We start from the raw sequence: 21,740 nt of genomic DNA on the forward strand, positions 1-21,740 counted from the left end.
TAAATTCTTGGTACATTTATTAACTTCTCCAAAAAAAATGCATGCATTTTATCTTAATGTCTTAAATGTATTTTATTCATGAATACAACTCAGTGCAAAGTCTAATAATTCATGTTAGGCAAAGTGTTAAATTTATGCACTAGCAGCCAAAAAGCATTGGATTTTCATGGAAGAACAGCAGTGGTTGGTGACACAGAGTCTCAGAGGACCAGATAAATTAAACCTGTAACTATTCTGGAGTTGCAGCGGAATGGCATGTGCTTGCAGTCTCATGCTTTGGACGCTAGCCATAACAGATGACCCATGAATGCCAGAGCAGCCACTGAGCATGACTGTCTCCATCTGAATTGTGACGCTTTCGACTGAAGAATAAAGAACCCTTCACATGACGTGCTGGTTACTAAAAGAGTTGTGGAATTGCAGGAGAATACAGACGAGGTAGTGTTAGTTTGAACCCTGATTAAATTAAAGGAGCTGCATGTTAGAATTTTAACTTCATTATCAACTGAATGTGAAGGAATTGCTGTGCATTTCCTTGTTTTTTGGGTTATGAATTCGACAGGTGGCCAATTCTTACATGTAGCCCCTTTAATAGGAGTGTTAGAAAAGATGGGAAATAAATCCCTTTGAAATATGTGACGCTTGCTTCTCGTAGGATCACAATGCTTTAAAATGGAATTAACAACTTTGTGAAACTGATTTGTTTAGGCTTAAAAGTTGTTCAGCTTGTGCAGCAGTCTTTGTAATTCCTATAAAAATGTACTTACGAGACAGTATTAGGTCTATAATTATTTCCCTCCATCCAAAAATATATTAGTGCGTATCGAAAGAATTTGGCTTCACTCCATTTAAGGATTGGAGAGGTTCTGCTAAAAACAGCAGCAACATGAACATTTCTTTCCAAGAAGAACTTCAAGAGGTTGTTTTCCCGCATCGCATTGTCGTGGTGTCTACATCCAAAAAGCGAATGTTCATCCTGGACTCCATTTCAAGCCCTTTCAGAATCTGTAGGCAGACAACAACATGATGTCCTGAGTAGGTGACAAAAAAAGGCGTCTCATGCGTTTTGATCGGGTGGAACATGAAGTTGGAAAAGTGCAAACCTGTTCAAAATGCTCAAATGTGATTCCTTCATAGAAATCATCTGGGGCCTGAAGTGACAAAGAGACAAACGGTTACTGTGCTGCAGATATTCCACTGTGAGAATTCACTGTAACACTTTCGTTCTGTTACGTTCGTTACCATGTGGGGCACATTTGTGCTTGCCACTTCCAACATGGCAGCATCTGCTATCGCCTTGGCAGCTTCCTGACCGATGGCGCCGCTTTTTGACAGAAGCTCCTCTACTACCTTGGATGAGAACAGTGTTGTTAGTCTTCAAACCCTCATTGGGGTTTAAACAGCATCAGTCTTCGAGCCGCATGGGAGCTTCGGAGGCTGACAGCTCCAAGCAACTACTCTAAGTGCAGCGTGCACAACTGGCTCTGATGAGTTAATGTTAACAAAGGAATAAAACTGGTAGGACTGGTAGCTGTGCTCGCTCACTGATGTTTAGAAAAATTATTTGGATTTCACCTAAAGCAAGATTTAAAATGATTACAGATCATCTAAAATGCTGTCAGTAACTTCACTTTTGAATCCCCCCTGCCTGCACTGTGTTCATTGCAACGCTCTTCCTCAGTTGGAAAAAAAACCCTGAAATTATGGAAGCAAGATGTTCTTTTTTAACAATGATGTCTCAAAATGCAAAGTTAAAACACCATTAGAGTGAATCACGTGTGAGTTGTTTAGTATATTAACACAGGAGTGTTGAGTGTTGTTGTCGTGACATTTCTTAGATTGAAGCAAACTACTCAATTTCACTATTTCATGCATTTAGATAACAACAAAATATAGATCCTGCCAGCTTGTTATTGTATTTTTACTGGCCGCTAAATGCTAGTATAACAACAACATTTAAAGTCGCGGCACCTCCATGATCAACCCACACTTATTGTGTCTGATTACACCTCTTCTCTGGCCTGTGTGGGTGTGTACAGGCTGCTTGATTCATCCTTGTGTTAAAAGCAGCAGCTTTGTTGCACCTGTTAGGGTGGGACAACATGAACCCAGTACTTTTGAAAATACATAATTTTGTGACATCATGTAATTGCCAGAACAGCTCAACCGTACGTCATCCTGAGCAGTATAATTTGCTTAAAGTACAGACAGTACACGAGTGTGCACTTCATGGGTTTAAAAATCTATTGTTCACAGTGGGGTCCAATACAATAAATGGTCTGATCTGGCTGTTGGATGCATACAAAAACTGCATATTGAAAGTATGTGGAAAACAAAATATTGCGTACATGAGCGTAATTCAATAAAACTTCCTGACTCAAGGTCACTCGGCAGCTTTTTTAGAGACCTCCGACTGCTGAAGAAGACTGTCAGGTGCAGCTGCAAGCCAAACCTTCACTTTTTTTTGTAAATCACTTTTTATTATTATTATTTTTTTTTATTTGCAAAAAAGGGTCAAGAATGCACTTTCACAGACATGTGCATTAATTTGCTAACATTTCAGATTTGCTTCTGTTTTTCTGCAGTTGCAGAACCGCACCAGACTGCAGGGCTCAAAAAAGCTGAATATACATGGAGTCTGAATTGAAATGTATGATTGCAACTTTGTAACAGAGACTAATACATGATGCACGTTTATAGATATGTTATAAATTTAAGTATGTCCCATACTTTTATTTAAGTTTGAATACTTTCTTTTTGGAGACAACTTTATGTTAGAGTGTATATGTCGTGTACACATCAGACAAAGGCTGCTGTGGTTTCCTTACCTTCCTGTACTCCTCCAGAGTGATGGTGCCGTCATTGTCTGTGTCATGCATGTTGAACAGGACTGGGGAAAACAGAAAGAAAATACTTAGTGGTTGATCTGATTTCTAAGGAACTTTCCATCATCAAAATGTAAGAAGGCCGGATGTTACTAATAGAGCAGAGGAAGTTGTGATTACAGGAATGTTAGAGATAAGAGAGACTAAGCATGTCCCCTTCAGCCACGTCAGGACCACCACTGCTGAATGTAAAGAATCACACTGAGGCACCTTTAAAAGGCCAGTACTCTCATTTACTGTGACATTCACCAGACTCAGTCCCGTGGCAATGCTTCATGTTCCGCAGTCGTGCGGCACTAACAACCAGTTTTCTTCCCAAAGCAACGTCCAGCGACATTTTGACTGTGCTGCCGATGTTATTTCCCAGCAGTCCGGAGAATGCCAGTTATAATGTCAAACCGGTTTGTTTGGGAAATTTCCTGAGGTCGAAATTGATCATTGTGACAGCAGGGAGAGCCGTGTTTGATTTACGGTCACGCTTGCGTTGAATGTGTGGGGACACAGCATTCTGACAGGACAGGGAAACACTGCTCAGATAAATGGTTGGTGTGAAGCCAAGCAGGACTGGTCATGATCATGATGGTCTTCAGACAGCGCAGGAGACAGACGCAGTTTGTCTGCCAGTCATCTCCTTAATCTAAGTCCTCGTGCTTTGGGGTTTGTGGCACAATGTTTGTTCTGTTTTTTTCTCGAAAAATGTTTGCTGGCAGCGAGGCCACCTTCCATTTTAACGTCTATTAAGTGTTTTTAAAAACACACATAATTACAAAAAGTGAATGCAACCTACTAATTTTCCCACACCGCTTTTGCGCTCTTATTATCTCACAAGGAATTTCTCAGAGCGCGGGCCAAATTAGTCCCACTTTTAGTCGTCACTTCTTAAGCACGGTTCCCCCGGTCGCTAATTTTCTTAAGCTGCTGATGCTACTTTTTATAAGAGGTCACAAGCCAAAAAGTTTGAAAAAAAAAGTTACTTTCCATAACTGTTAAAAGAATTAAGAAATATGCCCAAGACGTTTGAGTTCCTTGGTGTATTTCTTCTTGTGCAGCACTGGCCACAAGACTGTGCCGCAAAACGTTTCAGCCATCTAAAACACGAGCAGTAAATGGCAGCTGCTGGTGACAGCCCATTAGAGAATTAGAGAAAGGGCTGCAGGTGCAATTACAGACACACCTCAAGTGCATGAACGAGGAACAACCTGAAACAACGTGACTAACTTGTTTGAATAGTGTCTAAAGCTTTTTGCAGGGCGAGAGTCAGCTGAGGACATACCCAAATCACATCTTATTTAGAACAATGGAAACAATGACCGTGTGCTCGTGTCGGTAAATTTGCTTTACTTTGAGTAAACACAAATTCGTTCAGGAATGTGCACATTACCGGTTCAGTATTCAGACAGAATCTGAGCCTAAGGGCGGCCCTTAGGCTGGATTTCTACACAGAGCCCTCCAAACAAGGCCTCCCATAATGCAGGGCCCCTCTTAATCCCCCTATCATTTCAATTATTGATCAGTTTATGATGATTTTGTGCTTACACGGTGCGTATTCACACATGTAGTTTGGTTTAGGTGCCACAAACCAACTGTAGGTAAACATACACTGGGCCTACATTGCCCAGTTGTTAAACTGGGTAAACTGGGTTTGCTGACAGGTCATTCCCATCTCTTCACACTTCTGACACTCTTTCCCTGGAGTGTCACAGATCTCACAAGGGGAAGGTTGAGGGGAAAGAAGATGCACCAAAAACGTAAATTACAATTCTTCATAATGAAATATCTCCTGTAATAAATCAACATGACAAACTGACTGTAATCTCACAGCATTAAGATATGTGAGGCTGAATTTGGGCCCTGACTCGTTGGCTACAAATGATCCCTAGTGACAGTTGGGGTTGTGAAGCTGCTGTTCCGGCCTTGTTGCCAGCCGAGCCGTAAATACGTGCAAGCCTCTCCGCTGTGATAGCTGACATGCAGTGAGGAATCTAGCGCTCACACATGCAGGTATGCATCACCAGGCTCTTTGTGGCACAGCGGCGGTGGCTGAAATAAGACTCACATTACCAATTTGTTACGTAGCTACGTCGGGGGGTGCACTTTTTTTCCTGGTATTTTGTAATCGAGACACACTCAAAGGTCGACGCAGGAAAGAAAGCTGTGGTCCAAGACCAACAGCCGGTATTTGAAACGCGAGAATCTTAACCCACAAGTATATCGGGTTCCCTTGTGTCTTATGCTGTTGTATTACAAATGAAGTGCAGTGTCTTACAACGCAGCTTCTCTTTTCTCAAAGCTTCCTTCTCCTCCTCCGTCGTCTTCAAGGTTGGAGGGCGGAAGTGGGACATGACCATGAGGAACTGCTCGAAGCCAATCTCCTCGAAGGAGCCCACCTCACCCTGATGCTGGTTTCTGGGTCACAGACAGAAGAAATCAACGTTTAGGCACGAAGAATTAAAATTCTGCCATTGCGGCTTTTTCAAAGTCAACACCAGTATTTTCTCTCAAGTCATCAAGTTGGAAATAGACCACTACTGTGCAGACTGCGAGGACTGCCTGGTGAAAAATCCTGAAAATGTGAAGATTTTGATCGTCAGATTCTATTGGGTGCAATTGTGGCCATAGAGCCATCAAAGTCCAAAAGACACAGAATTTTGACTGATCTTTAGGTTTCCATTGTGCACGACTTGTGTGGCTGTGAACAAAAGTCACCTGAACAGCTTTTTATCAGACAGTCCAGGCTGTGGCTTGTCCAGCTGGATTTAACATGTCAGCAGCTCACAGTTAAATGCCATTTCCTTTAATTAATGGATGGATCACACATTTATTTAGTAACAGGTTTCACTGCATTTTTTCTTGGATGAAGCTCATTTCTGTTGAAATGGCTATTAACCAATGGGCAGACAGAGAGAGCGTGGTGTGACTCGACCGTACCCACCTTTTATCGAAGAACGCATCGACAATTTGCTTTCTGATCGGATTATTGGCGAGGGCTGGAATGCTGTCCAAGTTTTCTTTACTGCAGTGCGGCAAGAGACAGAATATGATCATAAAACAGATACAACAGCGCCTGCGAGCTGTAACAACAGTGAACGTTATTTATGGGAAGTAACATGAACAGAAACTCCGTCTGAAGGTGAACTATGTAGAGAAATAAATGTGATGAACAACTTTTGTTCCCTGTTTCCTTTTAAGGGAAGGAACTTGTGATGTATCACTACCAGCACGCCACTCTGGCAGGTTTGTGTGTGTGTTTACACACAAAAGAGTGTGTGTGTACAGTATGTGTCAGCTCTGTGTGCCTCACGCATCGACGTATTGTATTTGCCCAGTGTGTCTTGCATTAGTTCAGCCAGCGTGTGTCACCATATGTCGCCCGTTTGTGTCCGCGCTAGAGATACCAGAAATGCCCACAATTCATCGCTCCAGCCACCGAGCAGGTAGTATTTCATCTTTAGTGGCCATGCACGGCGAAGGCCAAATGGTTTCCATTAAAACCACATGCGGCCGAGCAGCAGAGCTTTGCCACATGTGCAGTTTTTTTTTTTCTTTTTAATATACATGAACAGTATATTTTTACCTTATCGTTTCTTCATTTCCGCTCAGCTGCTGGAATCGTTTGTAAAGGTTTTGAATCTGCTCCAGGGAAACTGAAAAGAAGCAAACACCAACGACATGAAAGTATGTCCACCATACACCCATAATTACTCCACACCCATCAACAGGCCTCTTGCACTCCTTCGACTGTTTTTTTCTTTAGGGATGTGCAACATGCGATTATCTAATACGAAACACGAGATCATTTGTGCCAAAAAGACACAACCGCTTCTCTTTTCATTGTAATGTACTGGATTATGACTCAACTGTTCAGGTGCAGCTCCACCATCAGTTTAATGGCAAAGCAAACACCCTTTGCACTGCTGCGATTGTCTTTTTATGCCATTTCAAAGAATCATTAACTCAATGTGAGGACTAGCGACCACACACCAGAAGCTTTAAACGCCATAATCTGGCCCCACCTGCTCCCATATTGAGATGGGTTTGGCATTTTCACTTGTTTCTGTAAACACTTGACCTTTTGTTTTGCCTCCCTCAGAGGCTGCTCGGTGGATTTTTGCAGTAGCAAGTGCAGGTGCTGTGGGGGAAGAATATGCAATGGGCTGTGTGTATTCTCAGGCAGGAACAAGTTTGTTGGTCAGACTGGACCAGTGACTATTACAGTAAAGGTGCAGGATTAACAGATGCAACACACAATTAACTACCATTACGTGGACCAGTTAGCCAAAGAAAACAACAACACAATCTGTGGCTTGTGCTCCGCCAGCAAGCATAGGCCTGTCAGTGCAATCAAACGTTTCATCAGTGCGTCCAGACCATGTAAGTTCATAAAAATGTCCCACTGAGCGCAGAGAGAAACAGGGTCAAAGCCCCACCTTGAGGAGACAAAGGCAATAGAACAGTTCGAAGTCTCACCCATACAGTATCAGTAAAGCCGGGCTCAGTCTGGGATGCAGACCTTATCCTTGTATTCAGACTCTGCATTCCGCTGCAGGCGCAGAGCTCCTTCTAAAAATTGGATCTACACAATTCTGCTTTTTCGATCCGCTTTTCGTTTCGTTTCTTTACTGAACTTTCCCTGAGTATCCCTGAGAGAGAGAGTAGCCTATACAGAAACATGCTACACAGATACACCATAAACTGTTCGCGTAGCTTGTTCACTGTGTGGTCGTCTTGTTGTCATTAATAAAAACTGCACAGTATTGCGCTCAATCAAAAATGGTTACAGCTGAAGCTAAAAGAGCGCAAATTCAACCGATTGCGTTTTGAATGACTTAAAAACTTAAGGTAACAACTGGTACAATGATCAGTCATCCAGTAATCTGGTCATTTGTCACCTTTTATTTCCTTGACGACCCACACCTGTCACCGCCACCAGACTTTGGCACCTTGCACCTGAATGATTTTAACACCAACAAACGCCTCGCACTGAATCAGCAGTTATGTGGTTCCAAATATAAATAGGTGGCTATTGGATTTGTTTTACTTACAGCCAGTTTTGTCCGCCAGGTCCTGGTACTTCCCGGAGCGCGTCTGCGAAGCTCCCATCGCTGCTGTTCCACTGGTGCGTCAGGACGCACAATCTGGTTTGACTGGCTCAACTTTTCTGCGCTGCTGCTGCTTTATCGCGCTGCTATCGGCGGATCAATGCAACTGTAGTCAGCTGCTGGCGTCCTGGAAACATCTGGCCTCCTCCAGGTCCTAAATCCACACAGCCCGTGGCTTAATGACCTGCTGTCCTCCGGTTTTCTGCAGTAAGTAGCGGTTTGTGTTGCGCATTACAAGGAATGAATATGGTCATTTAGTTTAGAGAAATAAGTCAAAGTGAAGCTAGAAAAAAAACTTGAAACTCTTGTTTTTATTTATTATTTTTTTTGGCATTTCCTCAAAGCTCAGAGACATTTCAGTCAGCCTGGTTCTTATTGGTTCTTTTGTTTTCCATGAACAGCTCAACAACATGGATGAGCCATGACATCCTACATGTCCTACGTGTAAATATACAGGAAAAAAAAAAAAAAACAGAAACAAGATAATCTAGAAATGTGAAAGTTGAACTTTCATTAGTGCATGAAACTTGATTAAAAGATGAGGAATTAAACGTCTTTACAAAGTCTTTTGTTATAGTCTTCGGTGTGGCACTGTAACTAGGTTTGGACTATATGCTGGGGGCTTCTTTGACTGGTGCTGGGTGCAGGGAGGTGTGTTCATGGGTTGGGGGACCTCTGGGTAAAGGAACATTCCTTGGTTTTAGGTAAAGGGGGATTTTCCATTCTGAACCTACTTGTCCACTTAACTGTAGCTCAAGTATATATTTTTTCCATCATATTTGTACTTTTCCAATCTCAGTCTCTTGAGTGGATATGAAGATCCCGCCTGTTGACTTCGCCATAACCACGCCATAGTTTGAGCTTTGTTTTCACAACAAATACACTGTGATATTTATATACGTGTATCCAAACAGTGACAAACTTTGCGGCATGTTTCCAGGCTTTTTGGTCTTGTCCGTACATTGAAATGTTAAAAGAAGTCTTTCCAGACCTGCACAGCAACCTGACTGTGGTATAAAAACCACATTTGTGAATCATTTCTTGTCATCAGTTTCTGAAAATACTGTATCCTGGCTAATTTTACAACCTCTCCATTACATATGTCCTGGTCTTGAGTGTGTGCAACAAAGCAACAGCTGATCAGGGGTTCTCAAAGTTTTGATGACTGAGTGTCAAATTAGGGAGCCAGCGTGTGATTAAGGGCCACGCAGGAAAACCCGTCAACCTGTTGTCTCACCATTTGTGACAAGAAAAATCCTTGAACACGGAAATCACCTGTCTGCAGACAAGGCAGATCATTTTATCTGTCCCCTGAGGTGTGACAAAGTAAGAGTTGATTCATTCATTCTCACTTCCACATTAAACTGCAGAGTTGTCTGCCAAAATACGGCGCTACCACTGATGAGTCACATAATTCCTGCAACACTTGTGAGGCGCCACTAGTTGCCATGCATTCCTAACCTGACAGAAGCTTGTTGGGGGGGGAGCAGTTTGACACAGTGGCCAAGAGTCGTATCAAATGTCGGCTATTGAAAGTTGAAGCACTGAAACGGAATGATTTAAAACATAATGCATGCTTTTCATGTCATGTTACGTGTGTCTGAGGGCCTCCACTGGCCTGCGGGCCACACTTTGAGAACCCCTGAGCTCAGCGGATTGTGAATTGAGAATGGGTGACCAGTGATTGGTTAGCCGGGGTCAGCAGGGTGTCGGACACGGCTACTTTGCTACATGGGCATGGCTTGGTGGTTGTTTTGGTCTGTGGCAGGAGCCTGGTCCTGGTTGTCAGAGCCAGGGGGCAGTCTGTGGTAAAGCTCCTGCACCGAGCCCAAAGTTTCATCCATATCCTCCGGATATCGCGTCTGTAGTTCTTCGTTGGCAGCATAATGGGTGTCGGCAAACTCGGAGAAGTAGCGTCCCACCTCTGGGTGGCCGATCTCCAGGGGGGCTGAGTGGGGCTCCAAGTTCTCTGGGGAACAACGAAGGAAACGTGTGAAATTCTGATAAGAGATAATGTGCATGGGGTAACCTGAAAAAACTAAAAAATATTAAACTCAGGTAAAGACAGACAGAGGCCTGTACTGCAGAGCAGGATTTGCGGCGGTTGACCACCGTAACGCCTTCTGACCACTCAACTGTTTCATAGAAGATCCTGTGGAGCTTGGTGTGCGGATCATGAGGGGGTCAAGAGTGTTCAGAGACCGGCACAGTCACCTGGTTTTTCCTGCTGCTTTTTATATTAGAGATACAGATTCTCATCCTACAACAGAGGCTGCTTGACGCACAAAAGCCTCGTACTTGTGGTACTTATAAAGACATAAAAGTAAACCTTCTTACTGCTTTGAATTCTGTTGTTATATCTTTTTTTTTTTATTTGTTCCTAAGTTAGCTTGATACCACCAGGGTTGCCGCTAAAGGAATAAGGCTAAAATTGTGATACACACCATAACAATACATCTAGCAACAAATCAACTCAAGCCCTAATGAAGCTGATTAACTCACACATTTACACAGTCTGCAATTTTTTGCCAGCTGTCCCTTCCTCCATCCTGGATTGTGTGTTCACATTCTAAGTATTTTGATATTATGGCATGCCATGTTTGCTGTGGTCACGTGCTGCAAACACCTCATCTTAATGTGAAGGTGCTCATGGCTTGATTGGGAAAACCTGGGTTGACTTATTGAGCTGATCACCACTGTGGAGTGACCACCAAGCGTGAGTGCAACTGTTAGGCTGAGTGAAGCCAGATAACGAAAAGATATCCTGGGTGTGCTGAACTTTCTTCTCAGTACAGGCCCCAGGTCAAACAGACAGCTCGCATACCAAAATATTTTGTTCATGTCTTATCAGTTCCTGCAAAGGGAGCGAGCAACAGATGAGAGCACAGAGACTGATCAACACAAATCCCCCTCAGGGTTTGTGGAGACCAGAGCCTGCAGGTGAATGTTGAGCTGAGCTGGTGGAGGGAGCACAGACAACGTGTACAAATAATGAAGGTTGTGCCGCAGCAGCACCAGCAGCACAGTGAGCAGGTAAGCACAAGGGAATGCTGTATATGAGTCACCCTATCAGGGAGGAGCTCTCTTACATATAAGTCACAAAAAAAAATGCTGCAGCACAACTAAAGTGCTCACCTCAAAACAGTTTGCAAGCTCAAGACTAACACATTAATAGTCCATACCCCAACATATTCATTATGGGGCAGCCCTGCTTATTCCATTTCTCAAAATAACCAAAATTACTCAAAGTATGCTTGCATCAATAGAGTGGTACTTTGTTTTGGCCTGTGACCCTCAGAAAGGCACTCCTGATACACCTAATTGCAACAATAAATACACATAATAGTGAACTCTGTGGCATTGACAAATCCTGATTTATTTGTCTGACTATTTCAGTTGGATTTATTAGTAGTGTCTGCCTGGAGGGTGCAATGATACATTCCTTCCCAGAAGCATTTATCAAGCTTATACATATTTATGATGATTTATTTTTCATCACACAACCTGCAAATGTTCGTTTACCAAACAGACATTTTTCATGACCATGCTGGTGTTAATGAGCCGTACCCTGAGCTGCGTAGCGACATGTGCCGTCCTGCACGAGGACGTTGTAGAACGGCTGGTTGGCCCCATTGGACAGCTGGTGGACCCTCATGGTGGTGATCCACTCCTGACTCATGGTGCACTTTGGGTCCCAGCCGTAGATCACACAGTTATAACCCGACCTGGGGGATAGAGAGATAAAACGGGACAGGTATTAGTAAGAGATGTGTTGACAGAGAAGAGGATTGCTGTAATACATGTCAGCGTGACAAACCTCTTGTGTTTCATGATGAGGCCGACTGAATACTGGACCTCCAGGTGTTCCGGAGCGCTACGCTTCTTCACCTCAGGTGTGACCGGATGTTTCTTGTGCTGGATGTGCTCCAGCGTGTGCTGCACCAGGTAGCCCACTGCCCCATGCTGGGAGGGATCCAATGCCTGAATGTGCTGCAGGATGTCTAGCACCTGAGACGCAGGACAAACATCAGTGGACGATGTTGTTAGCTGAAAAGTAGGTGCCTTGTACTGAATGACAGTTAATCATTTATGAATTTCAGTCTATTACAGCACCAGAGAAAAAAGCACTGAGTCATGTGTCCCGACCTTTTCTGGCCAGATGCCCAGGTGGAAGTAGAGGCGTGCCTGCAGTAGCAGGTACTGCACATTATCTGGGTTGATAGTGAGGTAGAGGTCCAGTGAGTCTCTCAGCAGCTGGTAGGATTTCTCATTACCCTCCCTGAAAGAAACCGCAGAGTAAAGTTATTCAACCATCTAGCTTTCGACCGATTTATTTCACTGTTAGACAGCAGTCAGGTGTTTCTCTAACCCTCTTTTGCCGATGTTGAGCAGATTTCCCACCATCCTGAGCAGCACCTCGGTGGTGCTGATGGCACTGTAGTAATCTGCCGTCACCTGGTGGCCAATGAGGTACTCGCACTCCTTGGCTGTTAGCTGCTTGCCTTTACCAAAGGCGTCGATGTAGACAAAGTCATAGATGTCCTCACTCCTGCAGGAACAACACACACAAACTCAATAACAAAGGGTAGCTTTTTGCTTACGAGTCAGATTTTCACTGGTATTATTTGCTGTTTTTGCTTTTAAATGCAATCTCAATGTTTTCTTAATGTCTTATCTTTAATATATTTATATGCCCCAGTACAGCACTTTGAATTACCTTGTGTCTGAATAGTGCTATATAAATAAATTTGCCTTGTCTTTGTAAATATTAGAGCCTTTTCATTTACTTTGCCAGTTAGCATTTATCAACATATGTGCACACTATTCCACATCCACTGTTTTTGATTGTCCCTGTTGTATTCACAATGCCCCAGGATCAGCTGATGCAAGGTACATTCAATTCAAGTAAAACAAATGCAAAAACAGTGAATATTGAACTTGTGCATGGCAAGATAAAGTAAAAGATAAATATTCGCTCTTCTACCTTTTACCAAAAACAGGAAAATACAATGTTTATGTAAGCCAAAATCTATTACAAACAAGATAGACTGTGTTTGAAAGACATTCTGGTTTCTTTTCATACTCAAATAACGGCATAAGAAGCAGAACTGAGGTTTCCAAAAGTCACCATGAATTGATTGATTTGTTCAGGATAGTCAAGTGATTTTTCAAGCTCAGCTCTCCTCCTGAAATCATTATGTGAATTATGTGAATGACAGATTTACTGTTTGATGAAGTTTAGAGGAATTTGAGAGTTATTAATTTCAAACCGTACCCCCTCGGTTTTTGGCACCAGCGCAGCAGGAAGTGATTGGGAAAGTTGACAGGTTGCAGCTGAACACCCAGCCTCCGGGCTAATGTCATGTAGAGGACAGAGAGGCTAATTGGAATGCCAGTACGGCGTAGTAGCACCTAAATGATGAACAAGAAGGCCTAGTCAGTTCAAAAATTGTTAAGAAATGACTGAAAAAGCTTGTGACATCATTTCACAGAACATCTACCTGGTGGATGTAAGAGTTCAGAGGGTTGTAGTAGTCAAACTCGTTGCCCTTGTATTGAAGCTGCTCATACAAGACAGAGTTTATGGCACACACCACCTGCCTCTGGAGCTCGAAGTCCTCTACGACAAAACAGTCACCTGCATCGTACACAAGAAATTAAACTTCAGAAGATCTGCGGCTGAAAGGGGAAAATATAGATCTTGTGCAGTTGACACATTTGGCCAAATATCCTGGATATCCTGGTATTTGATTTTGCCTTGAGGCTTTAAGTGTCCAGTGCTGATGGATTTTGGGAAGAAAAAAAACTGGGGGCAAAGGCATGAGGAAAAAAATGACAAAAACTCATTTAAAGTTTTGCTAGTTTTGAAAGCCCACCTTGAGCGACACGCAGGCTGGGGTGAGAGGGGTTCTTCATTCTCAGCATTTTCTTCACTTTTTCTGCAATCTCATCCAGCTGGGCTGATATGCTGTTCAGCGTTACATCAGCCAGTGGGTTGCAGTACTTATCCACCAGTACAGCACCTACAGGGGCACACAAGACCAAGAGAGGGAATGCATGATGCTTCGTTCAACTTTGAAACAAAGCACAGAAGAAACACAAATTAAACGACCACTGTGAACAGCGGTTATGTTGCTTCTATGTAATACTACTATAATACCAAACACTAAGTAACAAAAAAAACATACTCTTTGTATCCAGATGTCTGAACTAATCAGGGCACAGTGCACATGAGCTGTTTGAACACAAAGTCTGTATTCATGCCTCACCCTCTAAAGCAGACTGTTGCTCTGCAGGCTGCTCCAGGAAGGTCTTCAAACTCTTCAGGATGTTCTGCTGTCTCAGGAAGTAGAGGATTTTCTTTGCATAGTACTTCAGGGTCAAGCTTTTCCTGGTAATGGGTGCAGAACAAAAGATGGAGACATTAATGGCACAGTGGTGCAATACAACGAGAGCTTTCATAATCACAGACGACTCAGAGAGGATTAACGAGAATAAACACTTTAATGACAACAAAATGCAGTGTGTGGCATGTACTGAGGTTTGACTGTGGGCCCAGTGTTGCCCTCACCTCTTGTCAGAGTTGAGTATGAAGAGGAGCTCGTCTTCACAGAAGTGCTCCGGCATCCCAAGCGACTCGATCTCTGCAAAGCTGTCTCCCAGCACCTGGCCAACGCAAGGCTGAGTTACAGATCTCTGGGTTAGTGTGGAACATGGAAAGCGCACATTTTCTGGGACGAACATGCGTCCACACACACAGACCACACAGGCAGAAGGCCAGCCAATTCACAGAGACAAGTGATTGAATTTTTTTCATTCAAATGGTGCATCTGTAAAGGCAAAGTTGAACTCTACTGATCATATTAATGCTTTTGTCGATTCTGTCACATCTCTTTAATGCATTAAACCAATCTCATGTTACAACATAGCAATAATGATAATGCATTCTAGATTATACTTACGACTTCAGTGAAGAATCTTTTAGAAATGGATTCCACAGTCCTTCGTATTTGTATACCGACTCTGTGGCGTGTTTTGTACTCTCTGAGCCAGTCACAGCACTCATTCTGACGGTAAAACCTCTGCAGCCTCGGCCATCTGTTGATGAGCAGATACAACAAAACTGTTATTTCAGCAACACTTTCGGACATGCTCAGAATTAGCTTAGCAGCCTATTGCCTGATGCAGCGTTTGACACGTCTATGAAGCATTTTACAATCCTGCTGCAGACGTGAACTTCTCTTTGCACGGAGGAAAGCAAGCACGGGAGTAACAGCCAAGTGAGCCGGGAGGAGGGCTCTGCGTTTGGCAGGAGCTGCACTCTCCTGTCGTTCGCGGGCTACATGCAACATTCAAGGTCACAGCATTTCATTTCTGGCTGCTCTGGTGAAAACGGAGTGCAGGTTGCAACTTGTGCAAGATTCAAACGCGCACATTTACACGCTTTAAGAGTTGTCTGCAGGGAAGGAGCTTGCCACTGGCCTGGCGTGAGGATGCTTTTGGCGCATCAGCAGAATGTCACCGGCTGACAGCTGCCTGTGAGTTCGCAGTAAACGAACCCACCATTAAGTAGACAATAAGCAATTTTGGGCTCTAAACAACAGACGTTTCAAATAAGCACAGAGAGACCTTTCGCTAGATAGTAGTGAAAAGCAGCAGAAGCCGAAACCCCGAAGAAATACCACACAAAAAAACCATAGCACCTGAGTTTGTACTGGTGTCCCCAGACCTTCCCCCTTCCGTGGCAAACGTCGTGTAGCCGCTTGCAGCAACAGGAAACGTTACAAATGTCGACATGTTTGAGGACAGGGAAGCACAGGATGTGTTCGAGCAACTCGGTCGGCAGGTCGGTCAGTTTTTTGGTTTGAAAGTCGGAAATAATCCCATTTAGACTTGCTTGTCCCTCTCCGGCTACAGACGTCGCCATCTTTACTGTTTACCACGATTACCTCATTGACCAGGCACCGCCCCTTTATGGCGCAGGGGGCAGAGCTACGGGCGGGGCAAAGGAGGTGTACTACATTGTGATTGGTTGTTAGGTCAAGAGGCGAAGTGAAGCTATGCGACGTTCAAGCTCATCGGATACTCAACAATGTATTTTATGTCACATTATAGATGAGATAATACTACGATTTTACAAAGAGGAATGTACAGTAAATTCTTCAGCTGTTAAAAGGAACTGTAGTTCAGTGACAGTTACAGTTACATCTGTCTGTCTTCTACAGAACACAACCTTTTGTAGTGAATTGTAGTTTTACAAAGATCAGAAAACTGTAACATGTGTAAATGTGTGGATTAGGCCTATAAAACATTATTAGGTATAAATGACTATTATTTTCATCATCAATTAATATATCAGTTACTTAAATGATTAATCGTTTGGTCTCTAAGATGTCAGAAAATGGTGAAAAATGCAATCACAATTTCTTAAATTCGATAGACGACCCACACCTGTCCCCGCCACCAGACTTTGGCACCTTATATATAGTTAAAAAACAGAAATAAAATAATCTAGAAATGTGAAAGTTGAACTTTCATAAGTGCATGAAACTTCATTAAAAGATGAGGAATTAAACGTCTTTATAAAGTCTTTTGTTTTGTAACTAGGTTTGGACTATATGCTGGGGGCTTCTTTGCCTGGTGCTGGGTGCAGGGAGGTGTGCTCATGGGTTGGGGGACCTCTGGGTAAAGGAACATTCCTTGGTTTTAGGTAAAGGGGGATTTACGGCACCTGGGCACCCATCCTGAACCTATTTGTCCACTTAACTGTAGCTCAAGTATATATTTTTTCCATCATGTTTGGATTTTTCCAAAGATCCCGTCTGTTGACTTTGCCATAACCACGCCAAACAGGTCAGGGCGATTAATCATTTAAGTAACTGACATATTAATTGATGATGAAAATGATAGTAATTTATATCTAATAATGTTTTATAATCCACGCATTTACACGTTTTCTGATCTTTCTAACGTTACTTTAATAACAATTACTTTAGCAACAATTAATCAATTATGGAAATAGCCGCAGATTAAGCGTCTTGCGAATTAACTTGGTGTGGCATAACTTTTTGGACAAAGAAGCTCCCCTGTTCGCATTCAATGTCGTTAGAGTGTGCAAGCCCCTTACTCCAACATTCTGTGTGGTACGTGAATGCAGCACTGTTTTCCGGATGAGAGCGCTAACAAATGATTAGCAGCAGTTGGCTAGCGCTTGCTTTCCAGCGAACTTTATGTAGAACAACAGGAGAGTTCTGAACTGTCCAGAGGGGATATATTGGCCTATTTTTTTCGGACACGGAGATGTAAAGAGAAACGGATGACACGGTATTGAGACGTGTAGCTTTAGCGCAAAATAAGGACTTATATTGAATATGTGGCGTTAGTTAGCTAGCTAACTTAGTTTCTACTTAACCTAGCTAACATTAGCAGCAAGTCTAGGACAGTTACCCTGTATTTTGTCAGCATATGCTACATGTATTTGTTAGTTTTTCTTCTGTATCTGGCGTGACATCACAAAAAAGTATGCGTCACGTCTTTGAGACATTCATAAACCAAGAAAATGTCAATGAAAGCCTCCTGTAAACTTTGATGGAACTTGCCTTTAAGCATCTATCGTGAACGAGCTATCGTAAAGGCGGACAGCCACATGCACAGCTGTTTTTATCTTTTGCCATGCCAAATCACTCATCTGCTGACTACGCCGCGGAGTATAAGACATAATGCCTTGACGGTGCACTCATTTTGTAGGAATTAACGACACTGTATAATTGAATAGTTACTATATCAGCTATTCGCGATGGCAAGTGCCTTAGCAGCGAAAATGGGATTTAACTCACTGATGAGAAAACAAGCCAGGAACTTCAACGTCAGGATCTGCACAATGGAGTCAGACATGGAGTTCAGCTGCGAGGTGTGTATATGTGTTTGAGACACTGAGCATAATTTAATTCATTTTACATCAAAGGTTTTCCACAAGTGCAGTGGCCCTGATCACAACACAAAGTACATCTGAGCTCTCCTACTGACTGGGTTACCAGTCGACCTGCATTGCCATGCAACTACAACCACATCCAATGCTTAACACTCATCTGTAATGACAATTAAATTAGCGTGCTGGTACAGTTTCATCTTGGCGACAATAGTGATGGTGGTTGCCCATAACATATGAGAGTTTCCCTTCTCGACACTAGATGGCAGCAAGTAACAATGAACGCATGCTGTTGGTCTCATGGATCCATTCTACAGAAGAGTATATCTGTTATAATTCATCCGTCTTATGCAGCAGTGGAATCATGAACATTTTAGTCAGTGGCTGTGCACAATGCAGTATAGGGCCTGAATCATCCTGCAGTGTGAATTAAAGAACACGCTGATTTATGATGGTTCATTATATATTTTTGGCCTTCTTGCAGTGTTTTTGGTTTCAACTTGGATGATGATATACCAGAACTGTAAGGCATCAAAACGACTTGCAGACACCACCTCTGTATTTAAAGGGGAGGAACCCCACCAAAGCTTGCAGTTGGTAATTACACACAGAGCAGTATAATGTTAGTTGCAGGATTCTATTTTCTGTGCTGGGGTGATAATTGTATCAATTATGGGTTTTGTAAATAGCATTTAACAGGGATTGGTCATATAGACAAAACGCTCATGCAGCCTTGCTTGGGAATTTCTGATTTTGATCCCTTGTTGGCATTCCCACTGCACTGTGAGCTGATCTCCTCATTTCTTGCAGTTTTTAACTCATTTTTTGTTTTTTTTAACGCCAACCTTGAGTGCACTTGTCAGAAGCTTGCTCCCCGAGTTAGCTCAGAGGCTAGAGATGAAAGCTATCTAAATTGAATATGTGTGCCAGATATGCCTCGTCATAGCTCTCAGCTGGATGGGGAGAACATGCATGGTTCCCTGCTTTGAACCAGTGGCTGAGGTTATGATGAAAATGCTGGTATGTGTGCATTCAGTAGACACAGTGTCTCACCAATGGCTGTCAATATTTAACCTGATAAAGAATTCTCGCCTCTTGCTAATTCATACACATTAGGGGCAGTCAGTGAATTATATGGATTTTACTGTTAATATTAAGCTGCAACAGACTGAATTTTCTGTGTATTTAGTTTAGTTGGGGGTTTCTTCTTATGCTTCCTCTTTATACATCAACTGAAGAAATTCTTGTATTTCAGCGTATTCTTTAATGTGCTTCAGGTCAAGTGGAAAGGAAAAGACCTTTTTGACTTGGTGTGCCGAACTTTGGGGCTGAGGGAGACGTGGTTTTTTGGGCTCCAGTACAGCATCAAGGACACAGTTGCTTGGCTGAAGATGGAAAAGAGGGCAAGTGATTCTCATGTCAATAAAGCCCGCGTGAAAAGGGAATGCATGGCCCCACCTTGCAAATGCTGATTTCTTTGGTTCATTGTCATAGGTTCTGGATCAGGAGGTACCAAAGGAGGAACCAATCACCCTTCACTTCCTGGCCAAGTTTTACCCTGAAAACGCAGAGGAGGAGCTAGTACAAGATATCACACAGCATCTCTTCTTCCTACAGGTAACTTATATGTAATATATTAACCTGCTCTTTTGTCATTGTGTTGTTTATTCATTTGTCGTTTGATTTAACTTTAAATGGAGACATCAGAGTGGAAATTATTCACAGTAAGCATTGACTTATCTTATGGATATACTCTTGAAATACTTGTTTACTTCCTATATGTTCCGTTTATGCCTGTCATGCCGTAAAGGCCTTATGAAAAGGTCTTGTGTTCACCAATGCTGACTGACACCTTCTCTTCTCTCTGTGATGCTTTCTTAGTTGAAATTGCTTTGGGCTTACAGGTAAACCTGAAATTCAGCATGCCTCTGAGAAGAAGCTGCCTGGCTACTGAGCACCTTTTTTTTTTTCAAAACCTTTCCTTCCATTGAGCATAATCTTCCCACTGGTTTTCAAGACTTTTAAAAGAAAACATTCTTGCAAGTGTGTGTTGTCTTTCTGATGAACTGCTTTAAAAACACAGGTGTATGACGACATGATAACCATTCTTTAACATTTAAAAGCCTTCATAATGCTCTGCAAATGTAGGATTATCCATTTCACCCTTGCACAGGAGGCATCTGGCTGATGCGCTGTGTCTGCGGCTTCCTTCCTATTCTGATCCAGTGCCAACAGGGGGCACGCGTCCACAGAGTTTCTGACAAGTTGTCGAGCAGAGCGCTCTCCAGTACACTTTTCATTGTCCCGGCCTTATTGTGTGCAGCCATGTGGAATCAATGCACAACATATTACCGCTGCCCTTTCTCTCCACTTAATACTCTCCAGGGAATTCCTGTGCAGCCTGCCACACCATTCCCCGCACAAGAGATGAGATTTGTAACTGTGCTCCCATCGTCCAATGCTACCAGCCACATTTATCAGTTACCAATTAGGCTTTACGGGCTCAGTTATTGGCCCAGTTAATGACATATTCTCCATGGGATGCTCATCCCCCGGAGCACTTCCGTCATATCCAGCCCATTGTGCCGGGTCAGTTATATGGTTTGAGACAGCGGTGCACTTGTGTTCCTCAGCATTTGGATAGAGGCACTTATTGGCTGTAGACATAAAAAAAGTATCTGAAGCATTTTATGTATTTAAGGGGAAACCTTGCCTTAAAAATAAAAAAAAAGTCTACAGCAGACAAATTACTCAATAGTTACAGCGGTACACAGCAACAAGGGGAGAAGAATACAAATGTGCATTGCCTCGCATCGCCTGTCTCCTATGACTCTGCTCTCATTAATTCCCATAATGTCGGGAGCAGGCCTCTGTTCAGATAGTGTCACAGGCATGACAGCTGGATTAGTGCTTATCAGAAATGATCACCGACCCGGATAAAAACACACACGCACACACACCCCTGTCACACACTTTGGACCACTTACACAAACAGACACATGCACGTCTTCGTCACCTCGGCCTGCAATCTTAGCAACAACATGGTCTCATTTGTAAACCCGATTGTAGCCTCAGCCTCTTAGCGCTTGCCACGATTAGGGGCTGTCACCTCTGGCTCCACACCTTTGTTAGTTCAAAACAAGAGAAGACAGCATGACTGGCTTTGCAAATGATAAGGTTTGAAGCATTAAATTGCCATCTTATATAACTACAGCTGAAGCATGCTCTCACTGTCTAACGTTCCGATCCGGCTTGGTGTTCCATATGTAGTTATGCAAGTTTGTGATTCAATTAGTTTGACAGGTGACAGAGCTTGGGTAGTGACACCTGGTGAGACGCAGCACTTTAATCTGGAAGGAGCTTGTTAAAGGGGATTGCCATTCATTTTAAGAATTCATGTTATTACTGTGATCCATGATGTTTAAGTCAACACTTGAACACTGAACCACTCTCTCCATAAGCTATAAACTGGAGACCTAAACCCTCTTACTGGCTGGAGTTCGCACACGCAGAATCGGCTGTCCTGGGGGCACAGAAGAAAACTGAATTATAAAAGTGGGTGGCGCTCTCCTTTAATTATGATTTGAAGCATTTCTAGGGCTCAAGCATTTCTGTCATGTCATTATGCTCTGCTGACTAGCAGGCTGAGATGCTTGGAGAACTTTAATGATCATATGAAATAATGTTGGCTTGGGAACATAGTTCCTGGCTCAGTATCTAATAGGTCCCTATGTGGCTATGATACTTAAGTCTTACAATATTTATTTGGCACAGTTTGTCCTGCTTCCAGACCTCTCTAAAAGTACCACTGTTACAGTACAGTGGTAG

The 21,740-nt window shown here is 42.9% G+C and overlaps 3 protein-coding genes across 5 annotated transcripts in view; 1 reads left to right on the top strand and 2 right to left on the bottom strand.

The window, feature by feature from the left end:
- Window positions 1–8: 8 nt before the first annotated feature.
- Window positions 9–8,062, bottom strand: tesca (tescalcin a). Its single transcript, XM_041937641.1, has 8 exons — window positions 7,928–8,062; window positions 6,460–6,529; window positions 5,818–5,898; window positions 5,152–5,291; window positions 2,829–2,890; window positions 1,243–1,350; window positions 1,104–1,151; window positions 9–1,005 (listed from the first exon to the last, which is right to left on the bottom strand). Exons 1-8 carry the CDS (start codon window positions 7,983–7,985, stop codon window positions 913–915), a joined length of 660 nt encoding a protein of 219 aa, XP_041793575.1. The 5' UTR covers window positions 7,986–8,062; the 3' UTR covers window positions 9–912.
- A 263-nt stretch (window positions 8,063–8,325) lies between these two features.
- Window positions 8,326–15,911, bottom strand: fbxo21 (F-box protein 21). Its single transcript, XM_041937427.1, has 12 exons — window positions 15,688–15,911; window positions 14,947–15,082; window positions 14,556–14,665; window positions 14,254–14,375; window positions 13,861–14,007; window positions 13,486–13,622; window positions 13,260–13,396; window positions 12,354–12,533; window positions 12,131–12,263; window positions 11,802–11,992; window positions 11,552–11,709; window positions 8,326–9,953 (listed from the first exon to the last, which is right to left on the bottom strand). The coding sequence occupies exons 1-12, from the start codon at window positions 15,909–15,911 to the stop codon at window positions 9,712–9,714; spliced, it is 1,917 nt and encodes a 638-aa protein (XP_041793361.1). The 3' UTR covers window positions 8,326–9,711.
- Window positions 15,912–17,189: 1,278 nt separating this feature from the next.
- Window positions 17,190–21,740, top strand: part of nf2a (neurofibromin 2a (merlin)) — a 28,068-nt gene continuing 23,517 nt past the window's right edge. Inside the window, exons 1-4 of one of the 3 annotated variants that reach the window (XM_041936787.1) lie at window positions 17,812–17,894; window positions 18,397–18,509; window positions 19,190–19,315; window positions 19,407–19,529. In XM_041936787.1, coding sequence (XP_041792721.1) covers window positions 18,417–18,509; window positions 19,190–19,315; window positions 19,407–19,529 — 342 coding nt within the window. In that variant the 5' untranslated portion in view covers window positions 17,812–17,894; window positions 18,397–18,416. Of the gene's footprint in view, window positions 17,895–18,396; window positions 18,510–19,189; window positions 19,316–19,406; window positions 19,530–21,740 lie in introns of all 3 variants that reach the window. The other 2 variants (XM_041936788.1, XM_041936786.1) reach the window with 2 other exon arrangements.

This window comes from Chelmon rostratus, chromosome 5 (genome assembly GCF_017976325.1).
Source record: "Chelmon rostratus isolate fCheRos1 chromosome 5, fCheRos1.pri, whole genome shotgun sequence".
Classification (NCBI taxonomy): domain Eukaryota; kingdom Metazoa; phylum Chordata; class Actinopteri; order Chaetodontiformes; family Chaetodontidae; genus Chelmon; species Chelmon rostratus.